We start from the raw sequence: 24,117 nt of genomic DNA, 5'->3' as shown, positions 1-24,117 counted from the left end.
AGCATTACGGCCATGCAATGCCCTAAAGTAGTCTTAGAAGTGTGTGAACGTTTTTTTATTTCCAATGGTGAGACACCACTTTAAATGATGTTTTCATATAAGCAGCGATTGACAGCACTGAGGAATTATACCGTATATAAAAGCATGAAATGTGTTATGACTTGTGTGATGTGTAAATATTGCAATGTTAAGGTTGTAACTTTACCTTAGAGCCATAGCTGGAATTGTAGATTATTTTTTAAGCCTCTGGAATGACCTTGATTCTCCTTGCCCAATCCATATACACTTGAAAGATTTTAAACAATGTAAAAATAATTAACAAAAACATGTTTATTGTTCCAACTGCACATTGCTTAATACGTTAGATGATGTGGAACCAGATATTAAGATGTTCAAGTTAAGGTCATATCTGTGGCTCCCAACACTGCATTGTGCTGTTGAAATTGGTGCTCTGTTTCTTGTGTGCAAATAATTTGGCTTCATCAAAGTGTTGTCAGAGAGGCTTCAGTTTGACTAAAACAAGTATTTTACTATTTTTAAGACCATGAGCTATTGACAGTGCACTTACTTTCCCAGGGCTGTGCCCATTTAGGCAATAACTCAAATAGTGCCATTTTCATCCTGTACTTGTACTAACATATTCATTTGTATTAGGTTAAGTGTGTTGTCCACTTTTGGACATCCCTTCCATTAAAAAGCCGGATCATATTGTAGCTCACAGCCCAGGAGGGCTCAGGAGTTCAGTTCTCCACTAGAGCTAAACAAAGCACTTCTGTTGAACTCTGAAGAGTTCCGTAAATGTGAACTGTAGCATTGTATGGCTCCTGACGGGTAACAGTATGCCCCCCTCCCTATTTGTAGATTTGGGGGTGGACATGGCAAGGTCAGAAAGAAAGTTTCTCTACATCATGTGGTGCGTGACTGTGGTTGCCACAGTAGTTACATGACACTATAAACCTGATAATGATGCAGGTAACATATACTGCTGCTGATACTGTTAATGGATGAATTTCTGCAGTGGTATCGGTTTATTGGCACAATCATTGCACACAGTACTGTGATGTCACTGCAGGCGACCCTTCCCCTACTAGGACTGCATTTTGAAAAGCCTGAAAACTGTCACTGGGGTCCACAAAAGCCCTACAAAATGTATTTTTGGGGTCACACAATAAAACCAGACACATTCCTTGGACAAATATTGGCATTGACAGGTATTTTAAGAATGGATTTACATTTAACTACTGTTAAATGCATTGTCCTGTTTATTTTTTATTTGCTACCTCAAATGCTGCTCTCTGTGAGTGTCACACCCCTGTCGTCTCCTATAAGCCGGCGTTGTCCTGTATGTCACTCTTTTTGCCCTGTTTTGTTATGTGTATATATAGTAGTACTTAATGTATGCTTTGCTTCTTCGTAATACAGAAACGGTTTATCAAAGGATTACGACAGTATGGAAAGAACTTCTTCAGAATTCGGAAGGAATTGCTTCCTAACAAAGAGACGGTGAGTTTTGTAGCTCTGATCTTTTCATATATAGATATATAAAAAAACAATTTTTTAATTTTAACTGAAAATGGGCACAGCTGTGGGAGCATTGGCCACATTCCGGAGATCGTGTGTGAATTGTAGTATCATCTGACATGGTTTCCACCACATTTCTGCTGTACCCTGAGAGACAGTATGTTGGGAGTTACTAGCCACCATTGTTACGGAGAGAGATCCTGGGGACTCCACATCAGTGTTGTATTCTCCAGGCGTTGCTGACAGAAGTTGGACATCAGAAACTCCGATACAAGATAGAACAATAGGGCTGAGCATGTATAGTGCTTTAACTGACAGGTAATTGTGTGGGTGCCTCTGAATTGCAATAGGTTTTACCTTTGTGCATTCCTCATTGTCTCAGAACATGACACAGGGCAATAACCCACAGCTCCATGTGACGAGTGTAGCTCTAACCCTCGTCGTCTAGCACAGGCCTGTCCAACCTGCGGCCCTCCAGATGTTCTGAAACTACAAGCCCCAGCATGCTTTGCCAGTAAACAACCAGTTGATAGCTGGAAGGGCATGCTGGGACTTGTAGTTTCACAACACCTGGAGGGCCGCAGGTTGGACAGGCCTGGTCTAGCACGTGCATCAAATATGTTCTACAGGAAAATAAAAAAAATCACCCTTAAGTTACAAAGTGACAGTGGGAAGTGAAAGTTATAGATTTGCTACCATGGGGCAATATGCTGTCTCTGTAAATCTGCTGCTCTGGGCAGACCTAGGTAGAGCTTCCTACAGTTCAGGCTAGAGGGGGATAGTATTGAATTTTCTTTGACTGTTAGTGCATGTAATGACCGTATGAGGCAGCAGAGAATGGGGAGGGAAATGAGCCTGGCAGCAGCCCTCATTGGGCTGTAGCAGGGATAGTCTATGCAGGATATGACCAGTGAACAGAGCTGTAGTAGTCAAGAAACGATATGATAGGTGTGTACAAGGCACAGTAATAAGAGAGAGATTAAAAAAAGTCTTTGTTATTAAACATTCTATGGTGAAATGATACCAAATCTATTTGGGATAAGTTTTATGAAGCATTGGGACATCAAAGTGAAAATAGTGGATAGGGATTCATTGTTCACAGGGTGTTAAAGGAGTTAGCTGGAGAGAACAGAGATGCATTTAATGATCAGCAATATAGAGGTTATAACTGAAGCCACAGGGCTTTTTCAGCTGATAAATAGAGGATGTGTAGATGGAGAACAGTAATGATAGAAGCCTTGATGTGTTTCTCCAGAGAAGAATGATTTCTCATTGTAGAAGACACCTAATGGGCAATTGGGAAAAGTAGAATGGAAACTAGAAAAAAGAGATTATATCTTTGAGACTTTAAGAAACAGTCTGAACCAGATTTACACCACAACCAAAATCCTGGGAGCACTTTGGAAGACCCGTAGTTCTCTTTGTATGCCATAGGTCAGTGGATCCCAAACCTTTTCAGTTTGAGGCACCTTTAGGGTCTCCATAATGTTTTCAAGGCACCCCTAAGCCAAAATAGTTACCAAGTAGTCCCCTGCATTGCTTACCACGTCCCTCGCCGCAGCACCCCTGTGAGAACGCATTTAGGAACCACTGCCCTAGGTGCATGATCTGTGAGACCAGTTATCTTTCAGACCTGCGTGAAGATGACAGTATTGAGATGCAGGCAGCAGAAACTTTTCCTTAAACATGAGTATTTGAGTAGTATTGGAGGTAATAGTAATAATTGTATATCTTTTACCTCTTTAACTTCAGCTAGTAATCACCATTTTCCATGGCTTTGTACTGTTCTTCTTCTTTTGGGTAGATGTTTCGAAAACATAATGAATCTGGAGTTTTTCAGTGGAAGGAGCGATCTCTGATGGTCACATTTTCTTTTTTGTTTCTCTAATTTACCTCTAGAGTTTTTTTTTTTTTTACTGTAATGGAACTGAATGTTTTTTTTATTCATTCAGCAAAAGAACTATAATATGTATTTTAATATACATTTTGACCCACTTTTTTTGAATGGTCTGCTCCTGATTTTTTTTTATTTTTTTTTTTATACTGGTGTAATTGTTGCCCATTGTCTTGCATCACTATGTTTATTTGGAGGTGCATGTAAAGGGCCACCAAATACTCTACTCCGGTTCATCTGCCATCCATGGGCTTTTGGTAACATTCAGAAAAGTTTCTGTAAAATGTCTTATGGTTTGAAAGGTTGAAGACCTGTGACGTTGTATGTCCGCTAACATTCCGTATGTCGTATTGGCTTTTTAGTTGAGCAATTTTATTGTTCTCAGTTATGTACCTTCCTAGGCTCAGGACACTGTCCTTCTAGATCAGACATTCAGGTATTGTAAAACTACAAGCCCCAGCATGCTCTGCCAGTAGATAGCCAGCAGGTGGCTGGCAAGGCATGCTGGGACTTGTAGTTTCACAAACTCCCGGTGAGTCGCAAGTTGGCCAGGCCTTTTCTAGATGCTTGCAGTCTGATGTACAGAGGAGAGCGACTTAGTCATTGATTGTACACATGGGCACTTGTATGGCCTCAGTGGTGCAAGGCAATGAGCTGCTTTCTAAATGCATATTGGGCGGGCAGAAAATTAGGGTTCTTTTAATCCCTTTTGGTGATCTCTGTCAGCAAGGGTAATCACTATATACACAGGACAGTCTATGGATGAGAGTCTGCACCGCTTGTAGTGCATACAAAAATTGTTAGAGTTTATAGTGACACATAGATAAAGCACCCGTATGTATCAGTTTTACGGTTTGTTTTTTAATCTTTGCTACACTTCTCCATATCTGTGTGTCCTCACAATGCAGTGCCAGGGAAACTTTACTTCTCCATATCTGTGTGTCCTCACAATGCAGTGCCAGGGAAACTTTACTTCTCCATATCTGTGTGTCCTCACAATGCAGTGCCAGGGAAACTTTCTGATTTTACGTTAATTTGGGTGCAGAGTTTTGCCAGCACAACAGCTACATCCCAGCTCCTCCTTCACTCGCATAGTTGAGCATTCAGCAGAAATTTTGTGGCTGCACCATTTACATATTCTGATTTACGGCCGCTTTCACATAAATTAGAGCAGGGATGTTATAAGAGCATGTTGGAAACACAGCAGGCTGCACCATGGAGACTTCGACTGTGCAGATTGCTCTTTTTATTCTTGCAGCAGAAAGGCAGCATACGACAACTGTTATAGATATTTGATAAATGTCAAGGGGACAGGGGCATTGATGTAAATGGCAGCGAGAACAATTGCCCCAAGGGGATAGTAGGGCATGTTCTGGTTTCTGCAAAGCACAGGTGATGTTTGGTTTCAGTGCATGGTATAAACATGCAGTATAATTAGTGCCTAGTGTGTATGTGTCCAATAGCCATGCAGGATCAGATCTTGGCTATATATAAATTGGTTGCGTCAGCAAGTGGCTAGTCCTCATGGTAACATGACAGATATTGCAGATTCCTCTATATACTATATTCTGCCTGTTAACACAATTTCCCATGAATCTCTACTTCATGTTGGAATGGGCCTGAGATGTCTAATTTTACATGAGACCTCTCATCCTTTCCTTTAAAAAAGTGCAGTGTTGGATGAATTTGTCATGTGTGATACGTCTGCAGAAAGAATGACCTGTACTGGTGAGATCCAGTATATAACGCATTGGAAATATGTGCTGTGCAGCCGGTTTCTCTCTAACCACACGCCAAAGATATCACAAAACAAGATGTTTTTCATTAGCCAAAAAATGTGCGGTTTATTAGCTAATCTAATGCAAGCTGTCCTTCCAAAGACATTGCGAGGCAGCAGAGAAGGGTGACTTTTAAAAACTAGGGAATACAAATACTAAAATGTTCATTTTTATTTAACCCAGCTTCTTTAGAAATATAGTGAAAGAGAAAAAGGAGCTCTTCTTTAAAATAATGAAATGTGTACAAGTGAACAAAATCATTTGAGACGGCAGCCAAGGACAAATAAGACCAATGTGCAAGTGCAAATAAAAGAAAAATGTCCAGCGCTCAGAAACAAACAGCTAGTGGTCCTATTTGTCCCAGGTTGCCGTTTCAAATGATTTTGTTCACTAGAACAAATTTTATTAATTTTAAGAAGCGCGCCTTTTTATCTTTCACTATTTTCTTGTTTGTTTTTTGGGAGTGGACCACTCCTTCCAGGTGCTGCAGGTATGGAGATTCAGGGGAAGGTTTTAAATGTAACACCCTGAATATAAAGTTGTATCACTAGCTTAGGGACTCGCCTACAGGAGATGCCTTGACACTGGTAGGTGAGCTTAACCCCAATATCGCTATATTGTGCACAACATTCTCCTTTATGTATATGCTGACACAGTGGGGGGAATTCATTTGGCCGCGTTACTGTAAAAAATAACGCGGCCTGCACACTATTACCGTTATTACGGTAGTTTCAACGCCGGATTTTTTCTCGCAGCAGCAGAAACCTGGGTTAATATTACCGCAATAACGGTAATAGTTTTTAGGCTGCGTTACTTCGGGGGGAATTAAATTCCCCCAAGTGATTTTTATATGTTTTATGTTTCTGAGCACCGGACAACATTTTTCTTTAGAAATATGCCTAGACTGCATTGTATTGTTGTTTTTTTAAAATTGTGTTTAACTGCGTTCAGTCTCCTCTTCATGTTGGTTGCTCCTATTAAAATGATGGAGGAATATTTTAGCCAGACTCACCTCTGCATGAAGTTCACACATCCGACTTGTTTTGCGGTGTGCTCCACACTTGTTTAATCAAGGACACAGCAGGTAGCTTTTAGGGACATATTCTGTAGTGCTTGCTAAGAGAACAATGAGTTAAGCTCAGGATCACATTGCACGCTTGCCGGTGGCCAGATTGGATGAGATCTGACCCTTTGGCACTTGGTCTAAGAGGTCTGACCACCTCTGGATCCAATGGGGGGCCTGTGAGCTAGGTTGAAAGATGTCGGCACAAATAGTCCGATAGCCACCACTTTCCAGATAAATTTTCAAACTTGATATTCATCCAATCAATATATATTTTTGTGCATTGCACAGTTTTTATTCTGGGAACACACTGTGCAATATGGGGCCAATTGGATGATGATGCACTTTTTGTGACCAACCTTAGATGACCTATAATCTCAGACATCTTAAAGGAGCTTTTTTTGACAGGAGTTTCCATACAGACCTCTGTGCAGTGCAGACACTCTCTCCTCACTGTTACATGCTGCAGCTCTTAGCAGGTAACCAGGGGCGTGTGGGCCGAAGTGTCATGTTAGAAGATGTGTATTTGTTGTACAATATGTCATGTGAGGCTTACTGCAAATATTACAATGCTTGGGGTGAGGGGCATATGGTTTTTTTGTGATGAAACTGTACACCTAAATAAAGGTCTAAGAAATATGCCTGAATATAAATATGTGCAGTGGGGCTTATGGCATGAGTATTGTGGTTGGTCTTGTCCACCACTGCTAGCATATGTATGTATATTGCATATTTGTGGCCGTTTCTTGGACAGACATGTGTTTTCAGTAAAACAGCTGTGAAAATAGCCAAGTAATAAGGAAGTAACAGCACTGAGAGAAATGAACACTCAGACACTTTCACTTATACTGGTTGTACATAGTAGAGAGGCCTCAGTCTGGTTTCTTTTTGAAGTAGTTCTTTCCCCCCGCATACAATGAGTAATCGTGTTCAAAAACATTTTTTTTTTTAGTATAAAGCTTAAGCTGATATGTAAACATCATCTGACCTTAACTATTATATGGTCATTCAGACATAATCTACTTCAGCGTTTCTTCACTCTTAGAACTTATTCACTCTTGGCCTTCAGCCCAAGTTGTTAATCACCAATTTGTTTGCCTGGTTGTGCTTGGCTCTCACCGAAATAATTGTCTTTCATTACCCGACATCAGGATGCTGCCCTGGATCTACTGAGCGTTGTCCGTGTCTGCTGAATGTCTAATCTGGATAATGCTGTGCTTTATACCTACAATTACAGTCTGACTTCGGTTTAATTGCGATTCTAACATTAGCCGAGGTTCTAGCAAATTCCTACTTGGCATATTTTGAAACACGTGACGTCCGCTCATACAGGTTATTTTCTAATCTAGGTAAGCAGATTACGTCTGTAGTTTTGTTGGGTATTGGCATACAGGGGAGGGCAGTTGACCCGTTCGAGCAAGTCTGATCCATCTTTGGGAATTGATTGCTACATAACTTCACCTTTACGTTTAAGCCCTTACCGGATCAGTATCACCAGGAGCGTACTCTGCAATCACTGAAAGGGTTATAAACGAGCGATAGAAACTTTGGCTGCTAGCACCCCCATGAGAAGTACTTGTCTCCGGCTCATTTAAGGCTTTGGAATCAGACTGCTTCTGCAGATACTGTCATCCTCTGTTTTCCCGGACAGAGGGGAATTGGAGGAATATAATACGTGCCAAGACCTTCGCTCCCATGTGTGTTTCATTCCTACTCCGCCTGCTTTTATTAATAGAGCAGGCTACAAGGAGAATGCCAAAATAGCAGCCCCCTCGCTCTGGTGTCTTCATGTGCCTCCTGGATTGTCCACGGCTGGCTGGAACTTTAATAGCAATCATCCCTTTAGGCTTTGTTATTTTCCAGACATGACGGCTGAGCTGATAGAAATGTTTTCCACGCAACCTTGTAGCAGATGTTGTGCCCTGGTGCTGCTGTACAAAATGTCTCACATCATTCACTGCAGCCTCCCAGTCATCTCTAAGCAGCTTCGCTGCTGCTATTGTCAGCTCGGTTTTTATATCCACAGCATTTACATACAACCTCTATATCTTTACACAGTCCTTGTGTGTTTCCTAATAGTCCATTCATCGAATGCACATAGGGAGGGAATCATGCTTTGGTCTGTACCAGTATTCATAAGAGGAGAGCCAATCATTGCACAGGGAGCTCGAGACATCCAATGAGGCACTTGGTGAATATTGGTTCAGCACCAAAAAATAACTATTTCCCCTGTGTATAGAGTACATTTCAAAGGTGATGTCCCCTCTGGAGTACCGCCATTCCACCATTATCATGTCTAGCATGATACCTGGAGAAGATTCAGTTCAGTAGGCTGTGTAGCATCTATAGCTCCAAAGGAGGGAATCACGCTTGCATAATATTGTCACATGAGCATAGATTTATGTATGCAGGAAGCAGGTCTGTATTTCTATTAATGTCTACCATATTCTCATTTGCCTCAGTGGAGGTATGCATGGAGGCTGTCCATGCCATTGAAACAGAGATGAACTGGTTTATTTTTATCATTCATATCATTTTTATTGAGTTTTGTCAAGTAAATGGGGGTACAGAAAGTAAAAAGAGGGGGGGGGAGGTATGAACACACCAATACAATAGAAAGAAATTTACATACAACATGCGAGCCACAATGGAGTTTTTTTTTTGTTTTGTTTTTAAAGCTGAGACTCCCATCTCGACCTGGGAACTTGTGGACACTACCTGGACGGGATGCGGGGACCCAGTTGATGTAATATGGACACAATTATCAGTTGGAGAGAGTGAAAGATTTGCTTCTGGAGCACCTCCACCTTCTGTCACATAAATATGCCAATCAAACTATTTCAACCATGGAGAGGATGGATTCGTAGAGTAGGGAGCACCCAGGGATTCCATCTCGAAAGCAAACTGGACTTTGGCCATTACCTTTGTTAAGGTGGGGGGGAGCGGAGCCTTCCATGCCTGAGCTATGGAGGCCCTAGCAGCAATAAGTATATGGTTAACAACATATCGGGCCTGTTTCAGGGCTTGAGGTTGATAGAATTGAAGAAGGGCAATTTCAGGAGCCGGGGAGAAAGATAGGCCGGTAACCTTATTAGCCAGGTCAAATACCTGAACCTAAAATGAATGTAAAACTGGACTTGCCCAGAAAATATGAAGCAAATCCCCTACCATCGAGCATTGTCTCCAACATAGTTTTAAGTGAGATGGCCACATTCTGTGGATGCTAGAGAGAGTGAGATAGTCTATTCACCAATTTGATAAACATTTCAGTGTGATTTAAGCATTTGGACATACGAAAAGAGTTTACATATACTGCCTGCCACTGTTCTTCTGGTTTTTAGAAAGATGTATAGTCCACAGTAATACAGGGCCTGTGCTCAGTTGACCATCATGTTTGACGAGTCTAGTTGTCCTGTAATGCTGGTCTGTGACGTTTGTATTTATAAGCTGTTTTTACTGCTGTGTTGACCACATGACTTGCAGAACCTTTCCCGTTATAATAGGGCCCTGTATACAATTAAAGTATTAGTGTTAAATACGTTATAAAATGATAGTCGTGAGTGAAGATCTTGAAACTGCATAAATTACCATTATTCTGTAACATTCTCTTTCATAGGGTTTACTGGTTGAAGAGGGATTAGTGTCGGGCAGAGATGCCTGGCTTATGACAAACATACATATCGGCATATTGCTGCCATTATTTATTTCCTTTCAAATCCGCTTGAAGGTAAATTGCACCAGAAGGTGATCCTATGAGCAAGGGATAAAGGGCCTTGAAGGACTGAGGTTCCTGTCACTGCCAGGAGGTGATTTGTGATTAATTAACAGAGCTGCTTCCAGGATTGAGAGCGTGACGGCCCCATATGAATATTTCATCAGAGTACTGAACAGCAGGGGATCAGGGTTGTGTGTGTTTGTAAATCCTGCAGGCTTGTACATCTATTACAGTGCTTTGTAGAACAGCTTGTGTGTACTGTCGTGGAATGACTGGTGGTAACAGGTGTAAGGGAAGGGAAGCTGGGCACTGTGCACCTCTCCAAATTTGTAGGGTATATAGATGTACTGTTATTTTGTTTCTTGTTGTATACCAAATTAAACTGAGTAAAAATAATTTTAGATTTGTTATATATGAAAATATATATATATATGGAACGAACATCCACAACATGAAAACCACCTAGACTGCCTAATATTGTGCAGGAACCCTCGTGCCACCAGAACTGCTCTGACTCCACAAAACCTCTGAAGGTCTCCTCTGGTATCTGGCACCAAGACATTAGCAGCAGATCCTCTAAGTCCTGTAAGTTGCGAGGTGGGGCCTCCATGGTCGGACTTGTTTTTCCAGCACATCCCACAGATGCTCGATCAGATTGAGATCTGGGGAATTTGGAGGCCAAGTTAACACCTTGAACTCTTTGTCATGTTCCTCAAACCATTCCTGAGCATTTTTTGCAGTGTGGCAGGGTGAATTATCCTTCTGAAGGACGCCACTGCCATCAGAGAATAACGTTGCCATGAAGAGGTGTACTTGGTCTGCAACAATGTTTAGGTAGGTGGTAAGTAACATCCACATGAATGCCAGGACCCAAGGTTTTCCAGCAGAAAACATGATTTATCAGACCACGCCAGCTTCTTCCATTGCTCCATGGTCCAGTTCTGGCATTCCCATGCCTATTGAAGGTGGGGATTAGATGTCCAACTGACAATTATGATAGATTGACATTGACACGCTTAATAAACTGTTCTGTGTGAGCAAGACCTGAGTATAGCGTAAGATGGACATTACAGCCTTCACTGGTGAAAGACTTGATAGGTGACGATTTAACCCGAAGAGTGGAGCTGTCTGTCCTGCTGTACTCACAGAACATGAGTCACGTTAAGTCTTAAACAAAGATTAGGATAAATGTAGCACTATTAATGCCTATTGTCTGTGACAAAAATGGTTTTATGGAGGCAGTCTTATTGTGTTGTGTTTTATTTTGCTACCACTGGTTCTTTAAGGAAATGTGAAACTGTTGCCAGCCTCCCCTCTCTGTTTGCTTTCTTTTTTTGTGAAGCCTGGTACAACACAGGGATTTCTGTACTATGTACTCTAGGTGTGATACTTGTGATAAGCAGCCTGGTCTGGCACCTCCCTGTGTAGTCTGCAGCAGGTATCACACAGTCTTGGGATAAGGTGTTTAGGGTTTGATGCACACACAGCTCATGTTCCACTTCTTCTGTGTAACAGCGGGTAACATCTGAGGGCTTTCCTTCCGTAACAGTACAGTATACTGCTGATATATGTGCTGTAAGTGTGCAGGAAGAATGGTATTTATGTGTTGGCCATCACAGACATTGGGAAAGCAATGGTGGTCTTAGATGCCTTGTTTAATTGACTTCATGCAAACTTGCTCCTTGCCGTCGTAACTGATGTTTGTTGGTAGCCTTTTGCCCACTGTTTTAACCCCCTCATTGTTCTTTACATGTCTGTAATCCTCATACTACATGTATGAATTCTCTCCTTGTTTATTTTTTTTTTATAGTGTATTATTTTTAATTTATTTTTATTTCTATTATATATTGTTACTTGGTCATGCATTTTAGGTAAAAGTAGTGTATACTATTAACATGCTCCTAATTGCCCTTCATATGCTTAGGGTAGAGAAAGCCTTGCTTCTCTAAAATAACTTATGTATGTATGTTTTGGGTGGTGTTTTTAAGATCACTTTGTTGTATCTCGTCTTGCAGCTAATAGGTAAACTTTCTGCTTCTGCTTTTTGCTATTCATGATAACAGCAAGCTGTGTGGAAGTTCTTGCCCTATTCAATAAAGGTGGTTGGTTGTTGAATAAAAACCTCATTGTTTTAGCAAGATTTTCTCATGGAGAGTTTTGTTTCATTATGATGTTTATATAGTAGTCTATGTAAGTATGATAAAAATAACCGCTGGTCTTATCTGGAAAGGTTAAACTGCAGTTTAGCCGATCTGGTTTTAGTGTGTGAACGGATTATAAGGGGATACAAAGCAAGTGAATTACATACTGCAAAAAACACAGCCCGTAGTTTAGACCATTAGAATATGTGGATTATCTGCACACAGGACGTGTTGATTTTTTTTTTTTTTCTTTGATCTATCCAAAAGTTATAAAATCACATGAAGGCAATTTTCTTTAAATACCAAGCCCAAGTTGCCTGTGCCTCTTTCTGCAGCCTCTTTTTTTTTTTTTTTTTTTTTTAAATTTTTTAATAAAAGTTTTACAAGCAGAGGCTATAATATCTGAATATGCTAAACGATGGTTTTTCTTACTACTTGCAGGGAGAACTTATTACCTTCTATTACTACTGGAAGAAAACTCCTGAAGCCGCAAGCTCCCGCGCCCACCGCAGACATCGCAGGCAGGCAGTTTTCCGCCGGATCAAAACACGCACAGCCACCACCCCTGTGAACACCCCCTCTCGGCCACCATCCAGCGAGTTCTGTGAGTGCCCTCCGTGACCAGCAGAACATACAGTCACTGCTGGAAAGGTTTACACTAGGAAACAGGCTTGAGCTTGATCATTTTACAAGCCTAATGTACAGGTTGTGTGTTGGCACCAAGCATTTACCATTGGCAAGTGTTTAAGCTCATTGGGAGTATTTGCGTAGTGTATACAATAGGTAGGAGGCCGGTGCCTCTCCAGGTCTTGTGGAACTAAATGTCCCAAGTTCTGGTGGGTATGCTGATACTTGTAGTTTCAGCTGGAGTGCCCGGTATAGACTTAGAATACAGTGCCAATAGATTGAGAGAGAGAGGATTGTGATGTGTTGGCTACAGAAACATTTGTAGCCAACACTTTTCCCAGTGCTGCATGAACAGGGTACATTTTTCTTTTTAAACCGCTAGAATAAAGGTGTAATCTTTTTGTTTATTTGCATAGAATGGGTTGGGTAGGTGCCGACAGCAAAAAGGGCTACAAAGATGAACAGACGTTTGCATTTCACTATAGGTTTTGAAGTTTGATTGAATATTCTTATTGCGTGGTTAATATTTTAATTCTCGGGCAGATGTCTTCACTATACGACACTAGCACAGCTGCTGTCACATCCCTGTGTTGAATAATTGAGGCTGTGGTGTTTTGCTGGCTGCAGTAGTGATGAAAACTATGCTAGCCTAGCCGACATGTGCCAGGCCAGACACTAGTTCTCTCAGCTACGGTTGGATTTTCTTGCAGCGTGCCTTTATACAGAGCACAGGGCATTATATGGTGATTTGTACAAAAATCAGTAGAACTCCTGTGCACATAGAGGAATAGAGGTGCAGAGCAGCACAACACCATGGAGGACACAACTCCCTCCAAACTGCCCCGCAGCAGATGCAGGTGTGAGTAGCGGAGGCCGGGGAAAGCCGGCGGATGCAGGTGTGAGTAGCGGAGGCCGGGGTGGGCCGGCGGATGCAGGTGTGAGTAGCGGAGGCCGGGGTGGGCCGGCGGATGCAAGTGTGAGTAGCGGAGGCCGGGGTTTGCCGGCTGAGACAGGTGTGAGTAGCGGAGGCCGGGGTGGGCCGGCGGATGCAGGTGTGAGTAGTGGAGGCCGGGGTGGGCCGCGGATGCAGATGTGAGTAGCGGAGGCTGGGGTGGGCCGGCAGAGACAGGTGTGAGTAGCGGAGGCCGGGGTGGGCCGGCGGATGCAGGTGTGAGTAGCGGAGGCCGGGGTGGGCCGCGGATGCAGGTGTGAGTAGCGGAGGCCGGGGTGGGCCGCGGATGCAGATGTGAGTAGTGGAGACCGGGGTGGGCCGGCAGAGACAGGTGTGAGTAGCGGAGGTTGGGGTGGGCCGGCGGAGGCAGGTGTGAGTAGCGGAGGTTGGGGTGGGCCGGCGGAGGCAGGTGTGAGTAGCGGAGGCTGGGGAGGGCCGGCGGAGGCAGGTGTGAGTAGCGGAGATTGGGGTGGGCCGGCGGATGCAGGTGTGAGTAGCGGAGGCTGGGGAGTTATGGCAGATGCAGGTGTGAGTAGCAGTGGTGTTTTCTTTTCACCTTGTCTGGGTTCTTATATGTGCATGTCAGGATTGACCGGAATAACAGTATTCAGCGAGCTAGGTGAGATAGATATATAGTGTTAATCTGATATGTATTGGAACTTTGATCAGCGTGTAACTTTTTAGTCATATTTTTGTTATAATAGAATTGCAAGTATATTTAGGAGTGTGTACTGCAGAATTTATCAGTACTTTAGTAAAAGGATGTAAATGTTCTGTAAAATGTTTTTTTCCAAAACGGTTATTTTTGTATGTTTTTTTTGTTTGTTTTCCCCCTCCGTTCTATCTCTGACTGTCTTTCTTTTTTCAGTGGATCTCAGCTCGGCCAGTGAAGACGACTTTGACAGCGAGGACAGTGAGCAGGAGTTAAAGGGTTACGCTTGTCGACACTGCTTCACCACCAGTATGTAATCCAGTTAAGTCCCTTTTACCTGGGTCAGGGGCATGTTGTTAATGTACAGAATGAATAATAAGCAGCACTAGAGTACAGCTCATGTTCATTGGTGATTACTGTTTCTCGCTGCAGCTTCTAAGGACTGGCACCACGGGGGCCGGGAAAACATTCTTCTGTGCACCGATTGCAGGATTCATTTTAAAAAATACGGCGAGTTACCCCCTATTGAAAAGCCTGTGGACCCCCCTCCATTCATGTTCAAACCTGTCAAGGAGGACGAGGATAGTCTTAATGGAAAGCATAGCATGAGAACTCGGAGGAGTCGGGGCCCGGTACGTAAACCGTCTTATCTCATTGCCCAAATGATTATGAAGATTATTTCTGAATTATATATCCTACACCGGCGGTTCTCAAAGTGTGCGCCGCGGCTCCCAGGGGTGCCGCGGCGCTGTCACTGGGGTGCCGCGGGCCAGCCCTAGAAAAAAGAAAGCAAACAGAAACTTACCAATCCGCGCGGCGCTAGGACCCTGCAGCCTCCTCTCTCCCGCAGCTGTCACTGAATATCGACGTCAGTGACAGCTGCGCGAGAGAAGAGGCTGCAGGGTCCTAGCGCCCGGCGGATTGGTAAGTTTCTGTTTGCTTTCTTTTTTTCTATAGCTGGAGGAGGGCAGAGGGCAGCGGATGGGGACAGCGTGAGAGAGGGCAGTGTGCCTGGTTGCAGAGGGGGGGGGGCAGTGTGCCTGGTTGCAGAGGGGGGGCAGTGTGCCTGGTTGCAGAGGGGCATTTTTGCATACAACTAAATAAGTATTTCTGTTGTGACCTAAATACTTCTTACAATTTTTTGACCCAACTACTTCTAAAACAGGACTGCTCAGTAATTATTTTGGAGGGGTGCCTTGAAAAAATTTGGAGACTCTAAGGGTGCCGCGAACTGCAAAAGTTTGGGAACCACTGCCCTACACTCAAGTGGCATCCCGGTTGAAGTATTTAGTACGGTCTCATTGGAGACGACTACTAGATCTTGATCATAATAAGTAATGATTTTGTCTTGTGCACAAGCACCCCTAGGTTAAGATGGAACTAAACCAGTAAAGAAAACAATACATTTAAAAAGCCAAGAAATAAAATAATACAATGGTGCTTTATGCTGATTTAAACTGTATATTAATGGAAATGCTTTGTGCTGACTATTGAATTAAAAAAAAGAAATAATTTTTACAAATTTATTGATTAATATTGGCAATTCTTTAAAGAATATGGCCATTTACAGCAGCAGCATAATCTTTTAATTAACCAGTACAGTTCTGATATTGAAGGAAGACCATACCCTACAAGCCCTCTACCACATACTCCTTTTAGAACTGGTTTAGTTTTACTTTGAATAGTTCTCTTTGTAGAATAATGCCTAGTAAGGTTCAACTTCACTTCTATTTATATATAAAATATGTCTTATTTCAGTTTACACATTTTTACAGGAGAAACAAATGTCTGCTTCACTTCTGCCAATAATGAACTTTTATTTAACGGAGACCACTAAACTTTGATGTGTATGGTAAAAGCTGTGTTTGTAGCCGTGAATCATGAATAGAGGTTGCGAGATGGAAGTTGGGTGGGTTGCTTAGAGTTTGTATGAATAATCTGTTCATACGAAGGAACTTTGCAGCTCTAAAGTCAGTTTGAGTTTCTGGGCACAGATGTTGCAGCCCCCTGATTAGAGTTTTATATTAGTGGAGCTTACACTCTATTCCATCTTATAGACACACACATACACATACACACACACATACACACACACACACATACACACGTGTATTTTTTGTGGACTGTACTCAATTTGTTACATTTTCTGGTTTCTTGGTCAGTTGGAAAATAAGATGAACATATCCATTCTTTGTTTCTGTGGACATAAACATTACCTCCCCTCTATTCTGTTTGTTCTATATCATGTGATTATTTTTCCTGCCAAATAGATGTCTACGCTACGCAGCGGGCGCAAGAAACAGGCTGCCAGTCCAGACGGCAGAGTCTCCCCTATAAATGAAGACATCCGTTCCAGCGGCCGAACCTCTCCAAGTGCTGCCAGCACGTCCAGTAATGACAGCAAAGCGGAGTCCCTGAAGAAGCCATCGAAGGCAAGTGGCAATTAACCAGTCAGATCGAGCTGTTAATTTTGTTTGGAGTAGAACTGTCTGTGGCTACAGTAACGTTTACATTTCAGTCCCATATAGTAGCAGACTCTGTGTATTATGATTTCCTAGCTCTCTCTAACATGTAACTTATTTCTCTTTGGCTACAGAAGATTAAAGAGGAACCGACATCCCCGATGAAGAGTGCCAAACGTCAGAGAGAGAAGCCAGCATCCGACACAGAGGAGGTGGATAGGGTCACCACAAAGAAAACTAAAACACAAGTGAGTCAGACCCCCCAGTCCTTGTACACCAGAAGTCACTTAGTGCACACTGCCAGATATGCATTCGCATCTGCTCTTGAGTTTGGAAGCAAATTGACACTTTTAACTGAGTGCAGGCAAATTCAAAGCATATATTGAGATATGAAAAAAACGTTTTTTCGAATATATGACTAAATGGCCTTCCCCTATGTCAGAGCAGATTGGCTTTCTCAGAAAATAAGCTCATTGTCAAATGACAGAGAGGAATAACTGTCCATGTCCTTACTAGTGTATACAGGGCTGAGTTAGCACTTCCTGTTACTGTGTAAGAGCAGCTTTTCATTTATGGGAATTGGTACACAACCACATTATTAATTTAAAATGACGTAGCATAGTTCCGTTGTCATAGAAACAGGTTTGCTGTCACTAAACAATACATAGTGATACAGTTATGAAAACAAATTCTCAGATAAACTACCATAGTAGATTCTAGCTGCCATTATTATAGAGCAGTTTAGACAATGAAAGCAAACATGTCTTGGTAATTATGGCCAGCACAAACCATTTCCTATATCCTAGATTTCCTAAATGACCCCCATTGTTACTTTACACCAGCTACTAGATGAATCGCACAATGATATAAGTTCTCAGAGCAGCTAATGCTGAATAGAGTAGTGATAGGGTTATGGTGCATGTGTACACGTCTCTGGGTTAGTAGCATATGATTTTCTTTGAACCATTTCTAAACGGACACTCTGGAGGTCTTTAATTGACCATTTATAAGTGTCCGTTAAAGATTGTAGCCCTCCTCTGCTGAGCACGGTGCCATCACTGGGCCCCCACTTTCAATGGCAGCCTCAGTTTTGGGACACCATTCAGTTCCGGGCACAATGATCACTGCATACAGGGCTCAACTTGAAATACGTATTTTTCTAGTGGGGAGTGCACAGCACTTCTGCACGAGAGGGAGATCTTGTGATGTCACTAGGACAATAACCGGCCGGCTAGGAGAGCAGTGTATTTCCTCTATATCAGACTTGCTTTTCCAGGCTGCACTAATAGCTCCAGGCAAACGTGGTTTAATATTAATCTGCTTCCCATACCCTTTTCTCACCAAAATTCCGGGTCAGGCAATCGCCCCCCCCCCCCCCTAGCAGAGACTTGCTGCCGACGGCTGCACAGTATGTGCAGGTCCGTTCGGCAGTGACAGGAAGGGACAGTGTGCTGCCCGGCTGCTCTGATTTGACACAATCAGAGCAGCCGGGCAGCACGCTGTCCCTGCCTGTCACTGCCGAGCGGACCTGCACATAGTGTGCAGCCGCCGGAAGCCTTAGGTGTCAGAAAGGGGGCGGGGCCTAAATCCCCCCCTAAATAGCATGGGGTACAAGAGTTTTCTAGATCCGCCCCTGGGTCAGACACTGGATCATGAACACGGTTTCAACCAGTTTTGCAACCATTCACACTTCACTTTGGTCCCAGGTATATAGCAGGGCGTTGTATTTCACACACAACCCGGGTCGAACAACCCGGGATCGCCTTGCAGACCGCAGCGTATCCGGCTCCAACCCAGGAATAATCCTGGAACTAGGTCGCATGACCCAGGTCGCCCCATTGACACACGACCTGGGTTATTCCCAGGTCCATGCCTCTGTGAGAGGGGTACCAGATACTAATAGATCCAGTGTTCCCTGGCTGTATAAGTGCTGATTTAAATAAAACAAATATATACATTTTTCCCCCAGATGTAGTAAATGTTATAAACAATATACATTTTGGAATTGTTTATCTAATTAAAGATTAGGGTATATTAATGGGGTTCGCCTATTTGTGGAACCTTGAAAGTGTTTTTAGATATAGATGGAGATGGATATATTTATAGAAAAAGTCCGTGCTCGGTATATCCTATATTGTATATGGTACCAGCTGCGTGGCAGCATAAATGCCCATATATGTATACAAAACAGAAATACAGTTGTTGTCAGCACTTATCCTTAACACTGTATATCTGTGTGTGTCTAGCAAAATGAAAACATGAGGTATTGGTTCATATTTTGTTTAAAACATTTAAGCCTGCATCCCAATGTCAAGGGCACCTAATTATATGCACATCCTACACTGACCTATATGCTTTTAACACCATTAAAATGCAGTTAAAACCAAATGAACTCACCTCAGAGGTATAGGGGTTTACATCTAGTAAGGGTTGGCTTGTGAGCCACACCCAAATGCTCCCTAGATAGGCCTGATGGACAACATGAGGCAATATTTTGAGACAAAAACACACGTATGTATGTATAAAACTAAAAAGTCCCAAATGCACTCGCAGAAATAGAAATGAAACCTGGATGAATAAACCTATAAAGGATGGTGTAAATGGAGAAAAAAGAAAAAGCAACAAATGGTATCAATTAAAAATATAATAAATATAAATATAATAAAATCTAGATAAAAATAAAATCTGATGAAAAAAATAAATATATATAATGTAAAAAGTGAAATTAAGCGAGGAAAAAATTAAAAAGAATGAAAATATTTCTAAAAAAATCGAAAATGAAAATTGATATATGGGCCAACAAAAAAGGAATGAATACTTGCACCAAGGTAATAAGCAAATATGACTCTAATGATGTGAGAGTAACTAGCCCAAAGGTAATATATAGGTTAGCCAAAAATCTGAAAACAATGGAAAGAGTGTCTCTAATATGGCAATGGGGTTAATGTTCCATGCTGCTTATAATAGTATGGGCACATAGAGACAGACCAATAATGCTCTCAAATGCTACAACTCCAATTAGCGGGCATGTCTCAAAAAAGGTGGAATATCCGCATGTGTGATATCCCAAGAAAGGTATAAAAACTTATTGGTAATGACCAAACCAGTTAAACTGATGAAAAACAAAACAAGATTTAATAAAATTTAAAAATAACAACAAAAAAGAACCACTGAAAAAAAGTAGTAGTATGCACTTGTAAGTATCGTAGTCCCAAAAGTGCACATCTACATAATAAAAAGTGTCCAATAAGAACATAGTCACTCACGCTAGAGGTGGAAAACAAGAAATTTCCTTGGTGTGGAGAAATGACAGGAGATGGGCTTAGTGCGGCTGGAGAGTCCACGGTGGGCAGCAGCGGCTCCCGTTATATCGCCAGTATGCTAACATATGCTATATATATATATGACAGAGATATATTCCAGTATGATGACAAAAGTAAGCACATTTTGTGTCTCAAAATCAAAAGTATGTGAAAATACCTCTGGTCATTAATGTCGAGTGGATTTTCAATGGATCGTTGTTAATGCTATAACGTGTGTCAGCACTAAAGGATATCCTGTTTACTTTTCCACTCATTAAATACATGTTTTTTTTTTCTCTCTTCTGAACATTCTAGTGATATCTGCATCACCCTGAAAGAATTGTTTCATTTCATTTCATTGCAACATATCTGAATTGTGGATTGCATATATTTTATCAATTGAATAGCCCTGTGTTGTGTCTAAGCCAATAAAAATATACAACTGTCTGGCTAAAAGGCCTTGCAAATAATTAGTTCATGTGCAGTCCAGAAAGATGGAAGAGGAAGTTGTTTAGAGAAAGTTGCTGGAGGTCATGTAGAAAGAAATAACAATTGTAAATATCAACAACACTGGGCCTATTGTGAAAGATTGTTTTCCTGTTGCTTTGTTTTTTTCCCCTTCATTAAGTGTAAATTATTCATATAATTATTTCTGTTACTGCAGGAGATCAGTCGGCCAAACTCCCCATCAGAAGGGGAGGGTGAAGGAGAAGGCGAAGGAGAGAGCTCAGACAGCCGGAGTGTTAATGATGAGGGCAGCAGTGACCCTAAAGACATTGACCAGGATAATCGCAGCACGTCTCCCAGCATTCCGAGTCCCCAAGATAACGAGAGTGACTCTGACTCCTCAGCCCAGCAACAGCTGTTACAGCCACCGAATGGGACTCCAGCAATGGTCCCCCCCACTGTTTCTCCAGGACCTCTGCCGCCAGTAGTCCCTCCACCTCACAGCATTGTTCCTGCTCAAATATCACCATCTCCATCACTACCTCCTTCCCTGCCTCCTCAACCTCCATCACTTTCACTTGTTCAGGCGCCCATTTTGCACCCTCAAAGACTTCCTTCTCCACACCCAGCAATACTGCCCCTTCCTGGGTCCCAAGGAGAGCCACAGCCACCTGTCCCTGCACAAATCCATCCACAGTCTCCCCATCATGGGCCAGTAGCCTCTCTACCACACAACATGCAACCGCATCCTATTTTACAGTATCCAGGTTCCTCTCCACCTCAGTCCTGCCCTGCTCAGGTCTCTCCAGTGCCACAAGCTCCATCTCATAATTTCCCTCATAATACTCAGGGACCACCAAATGCTCAGCCTGCTCTGCAAATACCACCTCAGCCTCTGCGTGAGCAGCCATTGCCCCCAGCACCTATTACCATGCCTCATATCAAGCCACCTCCCACCACCCCTATTCCTCAGACGCCTACACAGTCCCATAAACATCCTCCTCATTTACAAGGACCTTCTCCATTCTCTCTGAATTCCAACTTGCCACCACCTCCTGCTCTTAAGCCGCTTAGTTCACTGCCTGCCCATCATCCGCCTTCTGCTCATCCTCCTCCTCTGCAGCTTATGCCGCAGAGCCAGCAACTTCAGGCTACCGCAGCACAACCACCAGTCCTGACTCAAAACCAAAGCCTTCCCCAGACATCGGGGCATCCTCAATCAGGACTTCATCCCATACCTCCTCAGCCTTCCTTCTCGCAGCACCCTTTTATACCTGGAGGCCCACCATCTATAACTCCGCCAACCTGTGCTCCCGTTCCTACACAGTCATCCTTGCCTTCAGCAACCCCAAGTCTTCAACCTCCTCCACCTGTTGCCACCTCCGCAGCAGCAGCTTCTGCTGTCTGCATTCCTGTGGTATCTCAGTCACCCAATCCACAACCTCTGCCACCAATACAGATCAAGGAAGAAGTTCCTGACGAAATTGATGAGCCGGAAAGTCCTCCTCTTCCTCCCCGGAGCCCATCTCCAGAACCCACTGTGGTGGATTCACCCAGTCATGCCAGTCAATCTGCAAGGTATCATTATAGAATGTTTGGGGTATCAGAGTTCTGTGTTAACATCTTAGACTAGTTTTAATCCAGATTACTAGTTTTAATCCAGAATCGTTTGATCAAAAATATTTTGAAGATGTGCTCCCACCGCCTTTCCCTTTAAATGTAATTTGTCTTATTCACTGGTTCTTGGCCAAATTCATAATTATGTGTTAAGTTTAATAACTCTGTCTACTTAATATAGATTCTACAAGCATCTGGATCGTGGCTACAACTCCTGTGCTCGGACTGACCTCTACTTCATTCCCTTGGGCGGCTCCAAACTGGCGAAGAAGAGGGAAGAAGCTGTCGAGAAAGCAAAGAGAGAAGCAGAGCAGAAAGTCAGAGAAGAGCGAGAACGGGAAAAGGAGAGAGAAAAAGAAAAGGAGAGGGAACGGGAGCGTGAAAGAGAAGCAGAAAGAGCGGCGGTATGTGACTCTTAAGACGTTACAGTACACTAGCCTAGTACACATTATATTGTAAGCAATTCCCCTTTATGTGACTTTTTTTTTTGTCTCTTTCCTCATACAGAAGGCTTGCAGTTCCCATGAAGGTCGGCTTGGAGATTCCCAAATGAGTGGCCCAGCACAGATGCGTCCTTCCTTTGAACCTCCAACAACTATAGCTGCGGTTCCCCCTTACATTGGGCCAGATACGCCTGCTCTACGTACCCTAAGTGAATACGCCCGACCACACGTCATGTCCCCCACCAATCGTAATCATCCGTTTTTTGTCCCTCTTAATCCCAATGACCCTCTCTTGGCTTACCACATGCCAGGCTTGTATAATATGGACCCTAATTTACGGGAGCGGGAATTTCGTGAGAGGGAACTGCGAGAACGTGAACTCCGGGAGAGGGAGCTGCGGGAGAGGATGAAACCTGGCTTTGAGGTGAAACCTCCTGAGCTGGACCAACTCCACCCTGCTGCTAACCCCATGGAACATTTTGCTAGACACGGCGCACTCACCATGGCCCAGGCAGGCCCACATCATTTTGCTGCTTTCCATCCTGGTTTAAACCCACTTGAGAGAGAGAGACTGGCTCTGGCAGGACCACAACTACGGCCAGAAATGAGTTACCCAGAGAGACTGGCAGCCGAGCGAATACACGCGGAGCGAATGGCATCCTTTGCTAATGACCCGTTAGCCCGGCTGCAGATGTTCAACGTCACGCCTCATCACCACCAACACTCGCACATACATTCACACCTCCATCTTCATCAGCAGGACCCATTACATCAGGGTAAGTCTTGGAAGATGGGGGGGTGGGTGCGATAGACAAGAGGCTCTCAAAGTAAGAGAAAACCTTGTCCAAATGCATATTACTTATTGTACTTTTGTTTTAATGTGTAGGAGTTGATTACCTAGGTTCCCCAATGTAAGGATTTAAGGGAACTGTCTCGACCAAGTACAGGCTGAACCGTCAAGCAGGCCTGGCTTTCCTTGTCTGACCTGTCAGTAAATATTTAAAGTGTACTGCAATCCTAACAGAGGAGACACGGGCTCAGCTGAGAGGATTGTCATCTGCACTTTCTCTCCATCCTTAAATAAGGGATAAGTGATAGACAATAACACCTTCTGTTTTCACCCATTTCCTTACAAAGAAATGTTGCATTGAGATGCTGCTTTCGGAGAGCATCCGTTATACTCAACTATACCGTTCAAGTGCATCTTCTTGCAAAGTCTGACAAGGCCGCGGCTATTGGGCTTATGTGCACTTGTCAGTGGGTAGCACAATAAAGCTTGTACCAATACTCTAGTGCCCATTGGCTTATTTCTGAGAGAGATGCAACTCCTGAAAATAATTTGAAGTCGATCTGCTATTTTTCTGACAATGTTGCATTCACATATGAGCGTGGATTGCAAGCATTTCCTATTCAGAGAATTCAGTAATGTCACCGTATCCCCTCTGCACCGTGACACTGCTTTTAGTTTCTGTGTCCTGTAAAGTTTCTTGAGTCTGTCAACAG

The 24,117-nt window shown here is 43.0% G+C and overlaps 1 protein-coding gene across 9 annotated transcripts in view; it reads left to right on the top strand.

The window, feature by feature from the left end:
* Positions 1-24,117, top strand: part of RERE (arginine-glutamic acid dipeptide repeats) — a 243,916-nt gene that overhangs the window by 209,331 nt on the left and 10,468 nt on the right. For all 9 annotated transcript variants that reach the window (XM_075191667.1, XM_075191668.1, XM_075191666.1 and 6 more), the window contains 9 exons: positions 1,423-1,503; positions 12,554-12,716; positions 14,560-14,652; positions 14,776-14,975; positions 16,614-16,775; positions 16,940-17,053; positions 20,772-22,132; positions 22,353-22,575; positions 22,679-23,390. In XM_075191667.1, the coding sequence (XP_075047768.1) occupies positions 1,423-1,503; positions 12,554-12,716; positions 14,560-14,652; positions 14,776-14,975; positions 16,614-16,775; positions 16,940-17,053; positions 20,772-22,132; positions 22,353-22,575; positions 22,679-23,390 (3,109 nt within the window). The remainder of the gene's footprint in view (positions 1-1,422; positions 1,504-12,553; positions 12,717-14,559; positions 14,653-14,775; positions 14,976-16,613; positions 16,776-16,939; positions 17,054-20,771; positions 22,133-22,352; positions 22,576-22,678; positions 23,391-24,117) is intronic.

The sequence above is a fragment of the Mixophyes fleayi genome, chromosome 11 (genome assembly GCF_038048845.1).
Source record: "Mixophyes fleayi isolate aMixFle1 chromosome 11, aMixFle1.hap1, whole genome shotgun sequence".
Taxonomy (NCBI): Eukaryota; Metazoa; Chordata; class Amphibia; order Anura; family Limnodynastidae; genus Mixophyes; species Mixophyes fleayi.
This window is presented reverse-complemented; position numbering and strand designations above follow the sequence as displayed.